The 16,763-nt window shown below is 42.1% G+C and overlaps 2 protein-coding genes across 7 annotated transcripts; one reads left to right on the top strand and one right to left on the bottom strand.

Moving 5' to 3' along the window:
• Window positions 1–2,675: 2,675 nt before the first annotated feature.
• On the top strand, window positions 2,676–7,259 carry LOC116246436 (probable arabinosyltransferase ARAD1). Its single transcript, XM_031618309.2, has 9 exons — window positions 2,676–3,202; window positions 3,694–3,867; window positions 5,055–5,212; window positions 5,318–5,465; window positions 5,581–5,696; window positions 5,799–5,937; window positions 6,540–6,650; window positions 6,761–6,829; window positions 6,957–7,259. The coding sequence occupies exons 1-9, from the start codon at window positions 2,723–2,725 to the stop codon at window positions 7,086–7,088; spliced, it is 1,527 nt and encodes a 508-aa protein (XP_031474169.1). The 5' UTR covers window positions 2,676–2,722; the 3' UTR covers window positions 7,089–7,259.
• A 344-nt stretch (window positions 7,260–7,603) lies between these two features.
• LOC116252925 (histone-lysine N-methyltransferase, H3 lysine-9 specific SUVH1-like) lies at window positions 7,604–11,994 on the bottom strand. Of its 6 annotated transcripts, none has more exons than XR_007572906.1 (2): window positions 8,539–11,994; window positions 7,604–8,452 (listed from the first exon to the last, which is right to left on the bottom strand). XR_007572906.1 is itself a non-coding variant. In XM_050077017.1 (2 exons), the coding sequence occupies exon 2, from the start codon at window positions 11,401–11,403 to the stop codon at window positions 8,968–8,970; it is 2,436 nt and encodes an 811-aa protein (XP_049932974.1). In that variant the 5' UTR covers window positions 11,404–11,462; window positions 11,560–11,994; the 3' UTR covers window positions 7,604–8,967. The 6 variants fall into 6 exon arrangements, 4 of the variants coding, with proteins under 4 accessions (XP_049932974.1, XP_049932975.1, XP_049932979.1 ...); XR_007572907.1 differs by having other exon boundaries at window positions 7,604–8,425; XM_050077017.1 differs by having other exon boundaries at window positions 7,604–11,462; window positions 11,560–11,994.
• Between the last annotated feature and the right edge of the window lie 4,769 nt (window positions 11,995–16,763).

Here is a 16,763-nt window from a genome sequence, read left to right as displayed (position 1 = left end):
TTTTCCCATCTTTCTCGACGAAGGGGTAATCCTTAGCTCGCCTGGAAACTTGAATGAAGGAAGATTAAGAGTTGCATGCTCGAATTGCATTTTCTTGACATTAGGTAATGAAAATATGCTTAATTAAGACTGAAAATTAGCAACTAACCCCTTTAATTGGGGTAGAGAATTGGCTGATGTGAGGGTGTGTAATTTTTTATTATACCAAATGACCTTCTACTCGCCAAACTCTTACTTTCCTATAGGAAAACGACCAACCAACCCCTTCTTATAAAATATAAGAAATAACATTAACGGCCAACTGACAATGGAGAATCTTAGCTCGTGAAGCAACAAAGCCAAAAGCCATGGAAGCAATAAACTGTCATCAACACCCGTAAAAGTTGGAGAGTGAATTAATATCTAAGCAAGACTGCCCATAGAGTGGGCCTCGACCGCATGAGCTGATAATATGGCTCGAGAACTTAACCGCGTCTTCATGGTTGCATAAACTCGACTCGACTCAAGTGAGCTCGAATAATTTTGTATGGATATTGTATTCATTCCACATAGCAACATCAAATCAAAAGTCGAAAGCATAGGCTTCATAGACTGACTTATAGAATCAGGTCGAGCTCGAGTTCAAGTTGAGGAAAACATGATCCAAGCCGCGGCGCCGAGCTCGAACTGGACTGGGCTCATGCACAGCCTGTCTTAAACTAATTGAATGGGTGATTAAGAATTGAGATGGCGTATAAAAATTGAAGAGCGGTTCGTGGCTAACGTGGGCGCAACTTGGAAAGCGATTGCGTTTGCTCAACCACTTCCAAATGAGAGAATGCTGTTCAAAGTCGTCAACTGTGTGCTGTTTTTTTTGTCTCACGTTTAGACGCCATGTGCGTATGCCCCCGTTCCAGTTGACCACTTACTCTTGATTACTTTTTTTTTTTTTCTTAAATTCCTGATGGAGGCCTACCTTGCCTTAAAATGTAAATATGTCTCGAAATCAAACACGATAAATTTCAGATGAAGGCTTCATTTTGATAGATTCTTGTGCGAAATGCCGTGACCGGAATTGCGGTAAAATGGGATTGACTTCGCCGGGTCTAATTAGTGGAACATTTGTCGTAGTTTTTCATTAGATAATGTGGACGGCACCAAGTGTTCTGCCCCCAACCCAACCCAAGAAGTACAAGGTTTTAGAGCGCACATATCCGCGCGGTTATTACCATGACGATGGTTGATTGTTTTAATCAATTATTGAGGTAGCAGCTGGCTTGCTAACAACAGGATTAACTCTAGTTTATCTATATTTATAATTTGCTTTTGAAAGACATTTACGTAGTCATGTTTCAAAATTACAGCCTACAAAAGAAAATAGATCCTTATGAGGGCAACGCAAGAAGGTTAAACTCGTTATCTGTAATTTGCTTTTGACAAATAATGATATGTCTTCTTTGTTCAATTGCTTGTTTTCTAAATGCATCCAGAGTATTGTTTAATATAAGTTCAAGAGAGTACTTAAAGATACTTTTTTTGTTGGAACATTACTTGAGTGTTCCATAAATCTATCATAAACATCTGAGAATATTCACGCATAACTAGGTGTCTATAAATCTGCCCTAGAACATCTACAAAATATTTCATTTACTAAACAACCCTTGAAGGATTTCATGTCAAGGATAATTAAATGAAGCCAACAAGGCTGGTTTCTACATAAAATAGGAAAAATGGTCTCGATGTCAAGATTCAGGAAAGTTTAGAAGAAACACTCAAAATATGTTGGAATTTATGATCAAGAACGAAAACTATGAGTCCCTACAAATTCCGAAACCCAAAAGAATTAATAAGCAAACAGTAATAGATAATCTTCGATTATCATGCCCTTCGGAATCATACTTTCGTAACGCTTCATTGAAAGGAAGAGGTCAGTAGACCATGAAACATTCAAGACGTAGATGTCGCATCGCACGATGCTCTGTCCCGCATCCTTTGTCGCACGGCAAGCCATTGCTGTTTTCTCAGTGTGGTGAAATTAAGTTTGATATCGTGAAGAGTGGAACTAGGAATTTTTGTTTTAAGGAAGTTCAAACATAATTTTTCAAAATCTTTATATAAATTAAAGGACTTTTTTTTTTTAAATTACATGTAAAATTTTAAGAAAAGTATTTTTAAGGGGTGGCCATGGCCCTTAGGGGCAGCACGAAGTTAGAATTTTTTTGTTGAAGATAGTTTCAAAATTGTAAAATATAATTTTTTCAAAATTTTTATATTGATTAAACTATAATTTTACAAGTTCAATGATAAGAACTCATGAAGGTTGTGGATGCCTGGCACTTTGTCAGGAATACATATACTGTGGAGGAACGGAGGAAGCGGGTATGGATCGTGGGTCATCAACATTGGAACCGATGGTTCACTTATATTCACTTTAGACGATCTCTTTTTAATTGTACCGGCCGGGATGAGTATCTTTCTTTCGAGAAAAGGACACAAATGAGTTTATATAGATCTGGATCCGGATTCAAATCTAATGGTATCGTTTGAATTCGGATTTGGGCACATTTAGATATTAGGTACAGTCCGATCCGCACGAAGACCAAGTCGCACGAACCTGGCGGGGCGATCACACGAGCGAACCACATGTTCGGATCACCTTCGCGGCAGTGCCCGCAGATAAAAGCCCGCACCCCTCCCGTCTTCTCCCCTCGCTCTGAGAGAAGAGGAGAGCGTCGGTCGATCCATGGCGGGGAAGCGCGTCTCTTTCCCAAACCCTAGGAATTATCCTTCCTCCTCCTCCCCCTGGGCTAAGCCTTCCACTCTCATATTCGGCCTCACGGTCGCCGTCCTGATCCTCACCTCCTTCCTCTTCTACTCCTACACTCGCCAGCAGAACCCTAGATTTGCCATCACCAACTCTTACGCTCGATACACAGTCCCCCAATACTCCTTCGTTGCTTCCCTTGAGGAATTCCTCAACACTAGGGCGCCATTGCTGGGATCTGAGCGGGAATCGGACGGAAGTGCAGCGGCTGGATCCTCGAAGTTCGGGGCCGATCCGGTTTTCGACGAGCGGGCGCTTGATCCATCGGTGCTTAAGGTTTATGTTTATGAAATGCCGTCGAAGTTCACGTACGATCTGTTGTGGCTATTTAGAAATACGTACAAAGAGACCGAGAATCTGACTTCGAACGGTAGTCCTGTCCACAGACTGATTGAACAGGTAAGGTCTTCGATTCGAGCTGTATCGGTTCTTTCTAGATGGACGCTGAGGAGATCTCTTGGTACTATTGTTCATGTCCACGGATCGTGTTGAGACTGAGCTCAAGTTTAGCTGATTCCGAGTCGCGCTGATCACTTGGAATTAGTTATTTAGTAAATAATTTGATCGATTTATTTAGTTAAAAAAATGTTCGAGGAAAATGACGGTTACTATTATTCGAACGATGTTGTTTCTACCTTTGTTCATGTTTCTTGGTTTTCATAATGTTGTTCCGTTACTTGCTACGCATTACTCCGATCACTTAGTTTTAGGTGCGCTATATCCACATAAACGTGTAAGTTCATCTAGGACCTTTTTTGGTAGTTTACCAACATTAGTGCCATACTGGAAGATGCACTTCTTTTTTTAGATGTAATTTTTTAAATTACACGAGTAGTTTTAAATGCACTTTAGTTGTCATGATCTTTGATGCAATTCGTTTTCTCTTGCAGCATTCAATTGATTATTGGCTGTGGGCAGACTTGATTGCTCCTGAACCTTCAAGGCTGTTGAAGAATGTGATTCGGGTTCAAAGTCAAGAGGAGGCAGACCTGTTCTACATTCCATTCTTCACAACTATCAGCTTCTTTTTAATGGAGAAGCAGCAATGCAAGAGACTATACAGGGTGTGGGCGCCTGTCCAAGGTTTATGTTTGTGCTATATTTTCTATTGGATGCTGTTGTCTTAAACGGACACACCAAGAAAGTATACTCTACAACATAAAAATCGAGCTAGTCTCTTGGATGAGCGTCATAAATTTCAGGGTTAGGAGGTAGATAGAGTTCAATGTTTATGGGTTACTGAATTGTTGTTACGGACATAGGGTTTGGTTAGTGATGCCACTGTGCTCAATAAAATCCACTGTTTCCTACTTGCTCTGTCAATTTAGTTTCTCAGTCTGCATGTAGGATGCCATAACCTTAATTGACGTTAGTATAGTCCCGTGCACAGAAATTCACTTCAGAAATATGTTGGTTGCCATGCTGGTTGTTGTCCTTTTTTATTCTTCATTCAAGAGTGTTGTACTTCTGACTTCGGTACGTAGGGTAACTTCTGAGTCTTGAGTGATTTGTATCACAGCAAGAGAGAGAGAGAGAGACAATGGTAGGCTTTAGACACCTAGATGTTAGACAGATAAGGAACAATCTCAGCTCTTAATCTTTTACAGGCTGGTGGTTGAAAAAAAAAAATAAGGAGAAAAAGGTTATGGGGTATTTATCATCTAACACTAATTCATACCTTTTTCTCCTTGTTTTCTTCTCAACTTCCGACCTGAAAAATATCAAAGGCTGAGATTTTTTTTTATCCGTCTAACTGTCTAGCATATACCAATATATACATACATACATACATATATATATATATATATATATACATACATACATATATATATATATATATATATATATATATATATATTATATATATATATATTATATATATATATATGTACGTATGTATGTATATATATATATATATATATATATATATATATATATATATATATATATTGTTGCAATGCTTTCTGTTTTCATAGCTCATAACTTATCTTCATGTCACTCATCAGTCATCACCATATTGTGGTTTTTTTATTGGATTATTTTTCTTCTTATTATCCATAAATTTGTTTAGAGCTGGGTTATCTTTTAAAACTTTGGTTGTTTTTTAATGGGTGATTGGCATCATGCCATGTGAAAATGGGTGATTGCCATCATGCCGTGTGAAAAGCATCTTAAATTTTTTGGTCACATTACTAATTTCAGTCTGAAACACTTTTAGCTAAGAAACTCATATTCTTACTTGGGAATGCAGGAGGCATTGAAATGGGTCACAGACCAGCCGTCTTGGAAAAGATCTGAAGGGAGGGATCATATACTACCTGTTCACCATCCGTGGTCTTTCAAATCTGTCAGGAGATTTATGAAGAAAGCCATTTGGCTTCTACCTGATATGGACTCAACAGGCAACTGGTTATAATTTCTCCATCGTTGTAGTGTATTTTGATGTTACATAGCTAGTAGGTCCCAGTTCCTTAATGAAGTTAACATTGTTTGAGTATGTGTATACCTATGCAGGTACAAGCCTGGTCAAGTATATCTGGAAAAGGATGTGATTCTTCCATATGTTGCTAACGTTGATGTTTGTGATGCCAAATGCTTATCAGTAACAGAATCTCAAAGGAAGACTCTGATCTTCTTTCGTGGAAGGCTGAAAAGGAATGCTGTAAGTTGCATCTCTTTTGTTAAGCACAGCCATATGCTAACCTTTTTCATTTTTTCCTGAAGTGATGTCCTTGCTAGCTTGCATAATTGCTTATTGCTGCAATTATCAACCTCAGGGAGGAAAAATTCGGGCCAAACTTGTGGATGAACTCAGAAACAAGGAGAGTGTTATTATTGAGGAGGGAACTATTGGTCAAGCAGGGAAAAAAGCTTCTCAGGATGGCATGCGCAGGTAAGTTTTTTATTTCTTATGTTTTATGCTTCCTTCCTTCTGATTATAACATTGCCATAAGTGGATATGTATTTGACAAGGATCTTTTCTCTTTTACTCCAGCTCCGTTTTCTGCTTAAGTCCTGCTGGCGACACTCCATCATCAGCTAGGTTGTTTGATGCTATTGTTAGTGGATGCATCCCTGTTATTGTTAGTGATGAACTAGAACTCCCCTTTGAAGGATTACTTAATTACAATAAGGTACACATCTTTAATTGTGTTGCAGCTTGGAGAGTTACCTTGTCTTGTGGCAAGACTAGCGATGAATTTGTGCATTTTAGTTCTACAAATGCCATTGGTAGTATGTCGTAATGTTTCGTATTGAGTCTCTCTCCCTCTTGATCTTGCAGTAAGCAGATGGATCTTCATTTATCATTACTGTGCTTTTAATAGATTGTCGGGGCCATTGGCATTAGGAACACCATGTAAGGGTTTCACTGCCTCAAAATAGGGACAGATTCGTGGAAAATTCACACGGTGTTCCTAATACCAAATAACCCCTTCGTGAACTTGTTACATTGCCACGGACTGCATACAGAAGCCTATGTAGATGATGACAACATTTGCGTTCAACTGAATAAAAAAGAACCTAACATGATTTCAAGAATCACGATGTGCATTCTGGGGTTCTTGTAGATCTGATTTTACGTAGCTTTGGGAGCTTGCTTAAGGGCTTAAGCCATTATTCTCTGTCAAAGGAAAAAACAACTCAACTGATTTATTGCTACTTTTGGGTTTATGCTAGTTTACATTGCATCCCTATATTTGTCTGTCCTGACAAGGATTTTGATATATGCACATAGATGGCGGTATTTGTTTCATCACGTGATGCTTTACAACCAGGCTGGCTTCTTGCACACTTAAAGGCTATTGATCCTAGTCAAATCAGAGATATGCGTGTCAATCTTGCTCAGGTGCGTGTCTGGAAATCGGCCGTCATCATTACAATTCAAGTCTGCTTGTTTGATAATGCTATTAGGTATCATGAAGACATGCGAGTTTGATCTATTTTCTTCACGTTTAGTCTGTCAGGCATTTTCTTTATTCAAGTCCAGCTCAACCATTGGGTCCGGAGGATTTGACCTGGCGAATGGTATTGGTCGTTTTCTTTCCTTTTTTTGTTTGTTTAATTTCATGGTGAAAACCAGAAACTGAATTGAATAGGCCAGGCTGTGGATTTAGTTACGCAATTCAACTGAATCTGTATTTCTGACCAACAGATAGCAGGGAAGCTCCTGAACATCAAATTGCACATTCGTCGCTCCCAGCGAATGGTTGAAGGATCAAGGAACGTGTGCACGTGCGAGTGCAGGGTAGGAAATCGTACTACGACCAGTCCTCAGGACCCCTAAAATGTAACTCACCAATACCATGGGCCATTGGGGCTGAGTTAGATTGACATGTTTATTTTTTTTTGGCAATGTTCGAGAATGTGAAATGCTTAATTCGAGCATTGTTTTCCCATTCTTTTTGTACTGGTTCGACGAACATGAATCCTAAGGAATGTTTCCCGTTTGCAAGCAGGAGAGCGGTCAGCACCCCGGCCCCCATATTTTCATATGCCAGACTAGCGGGAACCCCGACCCCCATATTTTCATATGCCAGACTAGCTGGAACCATTCCAAGAGGCATGTTTGAAACGGATCAATTTGTTCATTAAAATTTAGTAACAATTTCTATATGACCAAAATTAGGAATCACGTATACAAAGATCAGTTGAGGTTAAAAACATTACAGTATATTCAGCGCCTGGCCTTCGAGCCTTCGAGTACCTTACAGATGTCTTGGTCCCGAGGGTATGAGATTCCTATAATGAGCAATATATCCTGCTTCCTGGGAGCGCGCGTTTGATTTTTGTTATGTTGGTTGGTTGTTGCTCCAGTTCCCGGCGCACCAGCAACAAGACCAGGGAGAGTAGTGGTTCAGGTTTGGTGGGGATTACAGAAGGGGCGGGAAATAGCAAAGTTGAGTCGGACATGTCAAACAACAACCTTCTGGAGGTTCTGCCTCTGCAGAGATCATACTTCCATAACAAGGGCTTGTCAGAAACTATGCCTGAAACAGCCTTATCGCTGGTTCCACTTACCTCTCCCCTCCAGCCGATTTTGCAGTTCCAACGGATCATCCACATTTCCTCAACAGCCAGCCCTGTAACGTCTGTTCAACAAGATTAGCACCCTGTCCATAAAGTACTGATTTACTTCCCATGATTCCACCGTTTTAGAAACATTCAAAAGAAGACCAAAAGAGGGGGTAAAAAAACTAGTAATATTGATCAACTCACTCTCTCTCTCTTGTGAGCACGGGCGTGTCGGCGTGCGTGAAATCCGTACGAAGGAAAATTTCAATTGATTCTTGTGTAAATATGTGCATAAATAGATTACATGCGGACAAATGGGGAGGAGCAGGAAGGTAACAGGTAGGAAATAATAACAGGAGCAGGGAAATCAGGGCAATAAGACAGTTGAATGGAGTCTGATCTGCAGCACAATTGCATCTGTAGCAAAGAGCTCTAGAAGTGCGCGGGCTTCCCAGGTGCCAATGAAATATTACTTATGACGTGTCAAATGCAAGCCACAGGAGATGGTTTACTACTCCATGGCAAGCCACAGTGGAAGCAAAGATCTTCTTCAAACGCACCGGACGAAAAAGGAAAAACAAGCGGCGATCGTCGATTTACTGACAAACCCTGCAAAAGTGAGAAAGAGCAAACCAACTGACAAGGAAAAAAAAAAAAAAAAACCACGTTCATTGACACGAATAAAGGAAGATGATGAACAGAAGAGAGGTCGAACTGCTTACTCGTTGAAATCCACAAACTGATCGATCATAGAAAGCAAAGGTCGCCGTATAGAAAGGAATCACGTGGATGGATTGCTGTCTCCATTCCCCCGGGGATCAACCATGCACAACAGAGAGAGAGAGCTTACAGAGAGAGGGAGCGAGATCCCCAAGAAAGCAGATCCGCACAGACAATTCCAAGGCAATCTGAGCGGTCCGCTCGAGCAAGAACGTGATGAAAAAATGTTGAGGCTCCCGGAGACGGGGAGGAAAAGAAAAGGAGCAAGAAAGAAGAGGTTGAAGAAACCCTAATTTTTGCCAATGCTGGAACCTGACTGGGTACATTTCTTTCGAAAAACCGAAGCAATTGGGGAGAGAGGGAAAGAGGGACTCCGATAACTTCGACAGCCGACCGTTACAATTGATAGATTATTGGTCCTCTTTCTCCAGCTACCCGAACCTGCCTCTGCAATTTGCTGAGCCGCACAAGCATTTTTTGCCGGCCTCCGGTTTCCCACTGACTCCATAGTCGTAAGTTAACTCCGTCAGCGGCGGAATGTTCTTCATCGCGAAGAAGACGACGCGGGGAAAGATCAAGCCATGCCTGTCGTACACCACCAGCTGCCAGAAGACGTTCGGCGAACAACTATGGTTGATGAAGCGAGAGAGGTTGCCCGTTCTCCGAGCGTCGGCCACGATGGAAATAGCCCCCACATCTATGCCGGAACTCTGCGGCCTCGCTTCACCGATAACTTCATACATGCCCTCCCACTCTAACGGCCTTGCAGTCGCACGTTCAGTATCGAACACATACTCGTCGTCCCCATCTGTCAGGACCTTCTCCCTTGTCGTTACTTCACCTGCAAGTTCGCAGACGAATGCGCCGGCGGGTATGAGATCCCAACTACGCAGCCCCCATCCTCTGTCCCGCGTTCTGAACACCTCGAAATGGAAATACAGACCCTGCTGAGAAACTCTGTTGGGGCAGCCGCAGACGCACGTACAGCTGCTTCCGCACTCGAAAACCACCGGCATCCGGCGAACCAGAGTTCCGTTGTTGGCATATGGAAACTCGTTGCCGTTGGCTCGAAAGCAACTGCACAATGCATCCGTCATGGGCTTGCATCTTTCCACACATTTGCAAGCACGGGCCGGCCTGGATAAGCGGATGGCGACGGCATTCCGCAGTTTGCTGATGTAGACGAAAGGTGGCAGCTCGCGCTCATCATCCACGCCATTGACGAGGCAGATCGGATTCGTCTCCCGGCCCATAGATATGTCAGTAGCTAATGCTTCATCTCTGCAAGATGGATTCTCCTTCCATCTCTGCGTCAGTTTCCATATCAGGCTGCCCAGAGTAGGCTGCCCTGGTAGCCTCACTAGCTTGCACTTATACACGTTGAAGCCCTCGCTGTTTTTCTCCATCCATGATTCCATGATCTTGTACAGTCCGTCGTAGACGTACACCTTCCTGGTCATGTGCGTCGGGTCTTTGAATCCGCGGGTGACGCGGATTTTTACTCCCCTGTTCATGCTTCGATCTAGCGCCAGGTTTCCTCTCTCTAGCTTCTGATCGTCGGGGGTCTTCTTCCCTTTCTTGTGACCGCCATGGCCTCTGTAAATGAGGACCTCCCCGTCGTCGACGTCGCCTTCATGGCCGCTGAACGTGACTATGCTTATGGCGACGGTGTCTTCCACTCCGTTCAATTTGATCGTCGTGTAATCTATGCCTGCTTCTCCGGGCGAATGAAGTCCAATCATGGTCATCTCCGCACGGTAATAGTACATGTCGCCAACTTCCACTCCTGGAATCGTTCCTATGCGCTTCTCTTCGGTCAGTCGCTTCTCTTCGGTCAGTCGAAGCTTCTTATCCTTCATCTTTACGGCGGCCTGAAGATGGGCGTGGAAGCTATTATGGCGGCGGTCGCCGTCCTTTTTGATCTCAGCCTCTTCCAGTTGGAGGTATCTCCGTCTTAGAGCATGGTACACCATTAACGTCCTCTCCACAGACTCTCGATCGATAGGGGCCTCCTGGAAGATGAGTCTGCCACTTCTGCCGGCGCTGCGGCTACCAGCTTCCTGTGTGTCACCGATCCTGAAATCGAATTTGCTAATAATGGAGTCAGTGATGTCGCCGACGCGCCTTGTTTCGGTCGCCTGAGTTGGACCCCGGCCGTAGCTCACGTGCTCATAAGGCGCCTCTGTTCTGAAGTAAGATGAAGATGATGAAGCTGAAGTGCCGGAAGGGGAAATTATTGTTGGCACTTGTTGGGGAGTAGACATATCTGATGCAGAAGGGTGGCCATGAGATAAACTAAAGCTCGACAAGCCACAACCGTGATGGCGTGGAGTTTTTAATACGTCTGGAGAAGGAGTTATGAAACCCGGAGTCCCATGCTCAGTTACAGGCATGTAGGAACCTTGTGGCGCCGGAAGACGACACCTCCGAGGCGGAGGGCTGCGAACCATGGGACTAGGAAAAGTTGGTGTCGGAGAAGTGGCACGGGGATCGTAGCGTATGACTGCGGGATCCTGAGTTCGCCAACCAAGCAGTAGACGGCTAGAGGGACGGTCAGCCATGAAACTATAATAGGAAGGCCTGCGCATCGTCACGCCGCTAAACCCGTCCGATGGAGGCTGCGGGCGTAGGGGGCGAACAGGTGGTGATGATGAAGCGGGGACGGCGGTCGACGCAGGTTGTGAGGATGAAACGGGGACGGCGGCCGACGCAGGTGGTGAGGATGAACTGGGGACGGCGGTTGATCCAGGTGGTGAGGATGAAGCAGGGACGGTGGTCGACGCAGGTGGTGAGGATGAAGTCGGAAGGGCGGTTGATCCAGGTGGTAAGGATGAAGTGGGCAGCCAGTTCGATCCTTTCGGCTCCATTGTAGCTCAAGTAGAAAATTGCACTCCCCCCTGTCCTTACCACAAAAGGAGATACGGTGCTGTAAATGTTCAGCAAGACCTGGACCTGATTGAGAAAGCAAGCAAGCAAAAGCAGCGACAACTACGAGAAGAGAAATAAATGAAGCTTGAGGATACCTTTGATTTGCAAGCTAGGAAGATAGAATACCAAACACCAGTAAAAAATGTTCGTCAGTAATGGAACGAGGTCGATGGTGGAGATTCATAGATGAAAGGTGAAAAGAGAAGCAACGAAACGAAACCATGCAAAACCTCAAGCATCTTCTCTTCTCGTGAAGGGCATTAAATGCTTCTAAGATTATGTCAGAAACGGAACAGAAACAACGGATGGACGTACCGACCGAAGCAACAGCCACAAGACGATAAAGGAACAGGGAGCGGATGAAGAAGGAACCAGAAAGCGCCCATCTTCTTATGCAAAATGAATCGAACAATGAAACGATGGCAACGACGGCGAAACGACGGGGAGTCGGAGCGCGCCCCTTCAGACGACAGCGCTTCAAGTTTCGTGAAACTTAACCAACGGCAACTCGAACTCTAAAGATGACTATCACTGGCGCCCCTTTTCTATCTTAAACATCAATAAGTTATATGGATCTAAAATAAATGACTGTATTTGATGCTTCGGGAAATTTGGAGGAATGATTTTTCCTCCATTATTATTTCTGCACATTCATCGAAAAGAAAAACTGAAATTTTATGGTAAACGGAGGTTGGGAGTAACCGAGAAATCATCCAATGTCTGAGATCCACCTTTTAATTACCGAATTCAATTTAATCGAGTTCGGATTGGAATAACTTAGAACTTAATTCGGATTTGATTAGTGTAGGATTTGACATTTACCTGTAATCAGCTTGGATTCTTGTCTTAAAGCACAGACAAACAACAAAACTTTATAACTAACCCACATTCTTCTTCAAATCTGTCAAACCAACTTCCTTCATTACCTTCCTTTTCCTCATTCAAATAATCCAATAACAGAACATCAGCATAACTTGTCACGGTGAAAATCCTACTCCATCTGCGCACATGATTGTCAACCAGACATTGCCTCCATGAACTTTCATCTACATTTTGGTGCATAATGTTTTCTTTAAATATCTTTAAATATTATTACTAATTATTTTTCATTTTGCGTAAATAGTTACGGAGCAATTGTTTTCAGCCGTTGCCATCATCACTTTCTCTTAACGTACTTTCTCCACTTTTTCTTTCTCAATTTTTGACAATTAGCTTCGCGAAGCCGGCATGTTAAATTGCCAAAAAAATAAAATTTAATTTTTTGAAAAACAAGAACACATTATAAATTAATTAGAATAATACAATTTTAAATATTAAAAAACTCCTAACAAGTAGGCTCTTTCATTTTTGTGAACGTAACTTTTACATTCAAAAGAAAATGGAATGAATTAGAATGTCAAATAAAATCATATATAATTCTATGTTCAAATGAAAGTCATGAGAAAGAATAAAAATTTTGCTATGATTGGTATATTTTAAAGCATGCAGATTCATTGGTAATTCCTTCTGAAAACCATTAAAATAATAAGTTGCACATTCAATTTCCTATGATGATATGAATTGGTAGTCTAATAAATGATCAGTCACCAGTTCAATTCTCATAAAAGTTACTTTTGTACATTGCAAATGGTCAATGCACTTCACTCCAACTCCAACTCCAACTGACTAGTGTTTTGCTTTTTGACATATCCTAAAGCAGCCATGAACTCAGAAACAAGGGTAAGGGCAGTCATCTCAACCTCTCATCAAGTTGCCATGTGCCCAATGGGGAGAATGCCTTGATGTATCTATTCTTTGAAATGCCATTCAGCTAATCAAATCTCATTTTAAGAATGTCTATATATCTAACTTGAATTAAATAACAAATCAAACCGTTTCAAAAGAATTGGACATAACAAAGATTAATATTGGATTTAAAAATCAGATTGGACTCTTATTTAATGGACATCCAATCAAATCCAAATTTGGATCTAACTATAAATAAATATCATATATCCATTATCCAATTCTTCTATATTTTTAAAATAACTTAAATTCAATTCAAAATTCAAATTCCCATATGAACATAAGAATCAAATTTTGGATTTAGATGATTTTTCTTTGTTCATATTATAATCTAAACATGTAAATAAAAAAAAAAGATGAATACTGCTAAGGTTATCAATTGAATGTGAGCCATTGACATCCTTACCCACATTGAAGAAAGCTCGTGGATTCATAGGAAGAGTTCCTAGTTTAGCTCCTAGCATCCCTGTGTCTTGTAAAAGATCAAGAACATACTTCCTTTGCGACAACACAACTCCTTCCTTGCTACGAGCAACTTCGATGCCAAGAAAATACCGTAGCTGACCAAGATCTTTGGTAACAAAGTGTTTTTGCAAGAACTGCTTTGTTAGAGCTACCTCCTGCTCACATTCACCTGTCAAAACAATATCAACAACATACACCACTAGCACAACTGTACCTCTAAACCATTTCTTGATGAACAACGAATGGTCCAAAGACCTCGTAAAGCCACATTCTAACACTACTTCAGAGAATTTGTGAAACCAAGCAGGAGGACTTTGTTTCAATCCATAGATAGCTTTCTTCAACCTGCACACCTTACCACACTCCCATTGACGTTCAAAGCCAAGGGGTTGCTGGATGTAAACAGTCTCATCAAGATCCCCAAATAAGAAATCATTTTCGACATCCAATTGATATAAGGGCCAATCATAATGCACTGCGACTGACACAAGAAGACGTATAGCCCCCATCCTAGCTACAGGCGAGAAAGTCTAAAAGAAATCAACACTATATGTTTGTGTATACCTTTTGGTTACAAGACGAGCTTTGTAGCATTCCACTAAGCCATTGGATAAATACTTGATGGTGAAAACCCATTTGGAGCCAACGACATCACAACCAGATGGAAGATCAACCAAGTCCCATGTCCCTCGTTGTAGTAGAGTCTCCATCTCATCTTGCATAGCTTGCCGCCACTTCGGGTCAAGTACTACCTGTTGGTGACTAGAGGGAACAGAGTGCACTGACAAGACTGACACGAACTGTTGCAGGCTACCACCAATATGATCAGTAGAAATAAACTGAGATATAGGATCAAGAGTACACTATCGTTTGCATTTGCGAAGAGCTATGGGAAGGTCATCAGCCCCATCAGAGCCATGGGTGGCATAATATAGGTTTTCATGAGAGCTTACCTCCTGAGGAGACATTGGTGGAGAGACAGTGGGAGCCTTATGTCGACGGATATAAGTCTGCGGAGGATATGTAAAGCGACTATTAGGGGGAGACACAGACTCAAGGTGAGAAGGAACCGACTCCAATGGGATGGGAGGAATGGGAAGAGGAACGAAAGGTGACACCTGTTGTGGAGGACAAGAGGAAATGTAATAAGGTTGAGACTCAAAAAAGGTAACATCCGCACTCATAAATTCCTTATGAGTTAAGGGATCAAAACATTTGTAGCCTTTTTTATGAGAAGGATAGCCAATGAAAACACACTTGATGGGCTGAGCTGCAAGTTTATCCCTGTGTGTGCCTAGAACATGAACAAAACAAGTACAACTAAACACCTTTGGAGGAAGGTGAAATAATGGTCGATTGGAAAACGTTCTTTGGATGGAAATTTCATTTTGAATAGCTGAGGATGGTAAACGATTGATCAGGTAACAAGCAGTAAGTATGACATCTCCCCAAAAACCCATAGAGAGATGAGAGTGCAACATAAGAGTACAAGCCATGCCTAGAAGTTGGCAATGTTTTCTCCCAGCAACCCCATTTTGTTGGGACGTGTGAGGACATGTAAACTGTTGTCGAATACCATGATTGTGGTAAAATTGCATTAAGTTGGACGCTTTAAACTCTAAGGCATTATCAGTGCGAATGCATTTGACAGTAGAAGAAAATTGAGTCTTTATTTCTAGAATGAAATTTTTGAGAATACATATGACATCAGACCTCTCTTTCAACAAAAATACCCAACTGACTCTACAATAATCATCAACAATGACTAAGTAATAACGAAACTTAGACCTACTAGCAACCCGACTAGGCTTCCACACATCAACATGAAGAAGATCAAAAAGACTCTGACTGGATGGACTCACACTTGAAGGAAAACTACTTCGAGTGTGTTTGCCAAGTTGACAAGCTTCACACTCAAAGGTGTCAAACATAGACATATTGGGAAGAACATGACGCAACGTCGGTGGAGAAGGATGACCCAACCGCAGGTGCCATTGATATGGAGTGGGTTTTTGAGACATAGAAATAGCTGCAGAATCCACAGATGTCGACAAAAGGTAGACTCCCCCTTGCTCATGACCTCCACCAATTATCTTCTCAGTTTGTAAGTCCTGAAATGTACAAGAATTAGAGTCAAACATGACTTTACATGACAAACTAGATGTTAGCTGCTGTACTGACAATAGGTTTGTAGGAAACTCTGGAATATATAAAACATTTGATAAACTTAATAATGGAGAGATTTTAACATGACCACTTCCCATAATGGGAGAAAACCTGCCATCGGCTAATTTAACAAACCGTAGCCGATCAAACTTGGTCAGTGAAGAGAACAAATGCGGCCGACTACAAAAATGCCTCAAGGCACCTGAATCAATCATCCAAATTGTACCTGGGTCGTGTGAAACAAAAGAAAGAGCAGAACCAACTATTCTAGACGAGGCAGAGACTAATGTGGAAGATGAAGCAGCTCTTTGAGATAATATATGCTCATACTCTGCCTTATTCAGGCTAAGAGAGAAAGACTCAAATGTAGATTGATTCTCTCCAATAGCTACTACTTGAGCCAGTCCCGTAGGAACTCAAGATGAAGTACCTCTACCTGTGGGAGTCTTAGACCCTCTTCCCTGTGAGCCTCCTAGATATCCCAGCACCTGTCCACAATGGGTATAGTGAAATTTGCCACGTCCTCCGAACCCCCTACATGTGCCTCTTCCTCTAGAGACAGAAGAAGAACTTGACCCATGCCCATTAGATGCAGCCAATGCTGATGTGGGTGTGTCACTGACAGACTGAGGTAGAGTAACTGCCAGACGACTTATCCTATTATATGCCTCTGCCAAACCAGGGATATCACTCCCAGTGAGCATCTGTGCCTTTGCCACTGAATATTATGGAGAAAGACCTGCCAAAAACTTGGAAACCATACTCATAATGAGTCTTATAGCACGACGTATATGGAGGCCGAAGGAATTTTAGTCGCTCAAAAGTGACATCGACTGCTGCAAAATATTGGGGGAAACTCATATCACCCTGTTGTAGTTTGTAT

The sequence above is a fragment of the Nymphaea colorata genome, chromosome 1 (genome assembly GCF_008831285.2).
Source record: "Nymphaea colorata isolate Beijing-Zhang1983 chromosome 1, ASM883128v2, whole genome shotgun sequence".
NCBI classification, from domain to species: domain Eukaryota; kingdom Viridiplantae; phylum Streptophyta; class Magnoliopsida; order Nymphaeales; family Nymphaeaceae; genus Nymphaea; species Nymphaea colorata.
This window is presented reverse-complemented; position numbering and strand designations above follow the sequence as displayed.

Coding starts and splice junctions, on each gene's coding strand:
- LOC116246436 (XM_031618309.2), top strand. CDS start 2,723: ATGGCGGGGAAGCGCGTCTCTTTCCCAAACCCTAGGAATTATCCTTCC. Junction 5,938..6,539: donor GATTACTTAATTACAATAAG/GTACACATCTTT, acceptor ATATGCACATAG/ATGGCGGTATTTGTTTCATC. Junction 6,830..6,956: donor AGGATTTGACCTGGCGAATG/GTATTGGTCGTT, acceptor TCTGACCAACAG/ATAGCAGGGAAGCTCCTGAA.
- LOC116252925 (XM_050077017.1), bottom strand. CDS start 11,403: ATGGAGCCGAAAGGATCGAACTGGCTGCCCACTTCATCCTTACCACCT.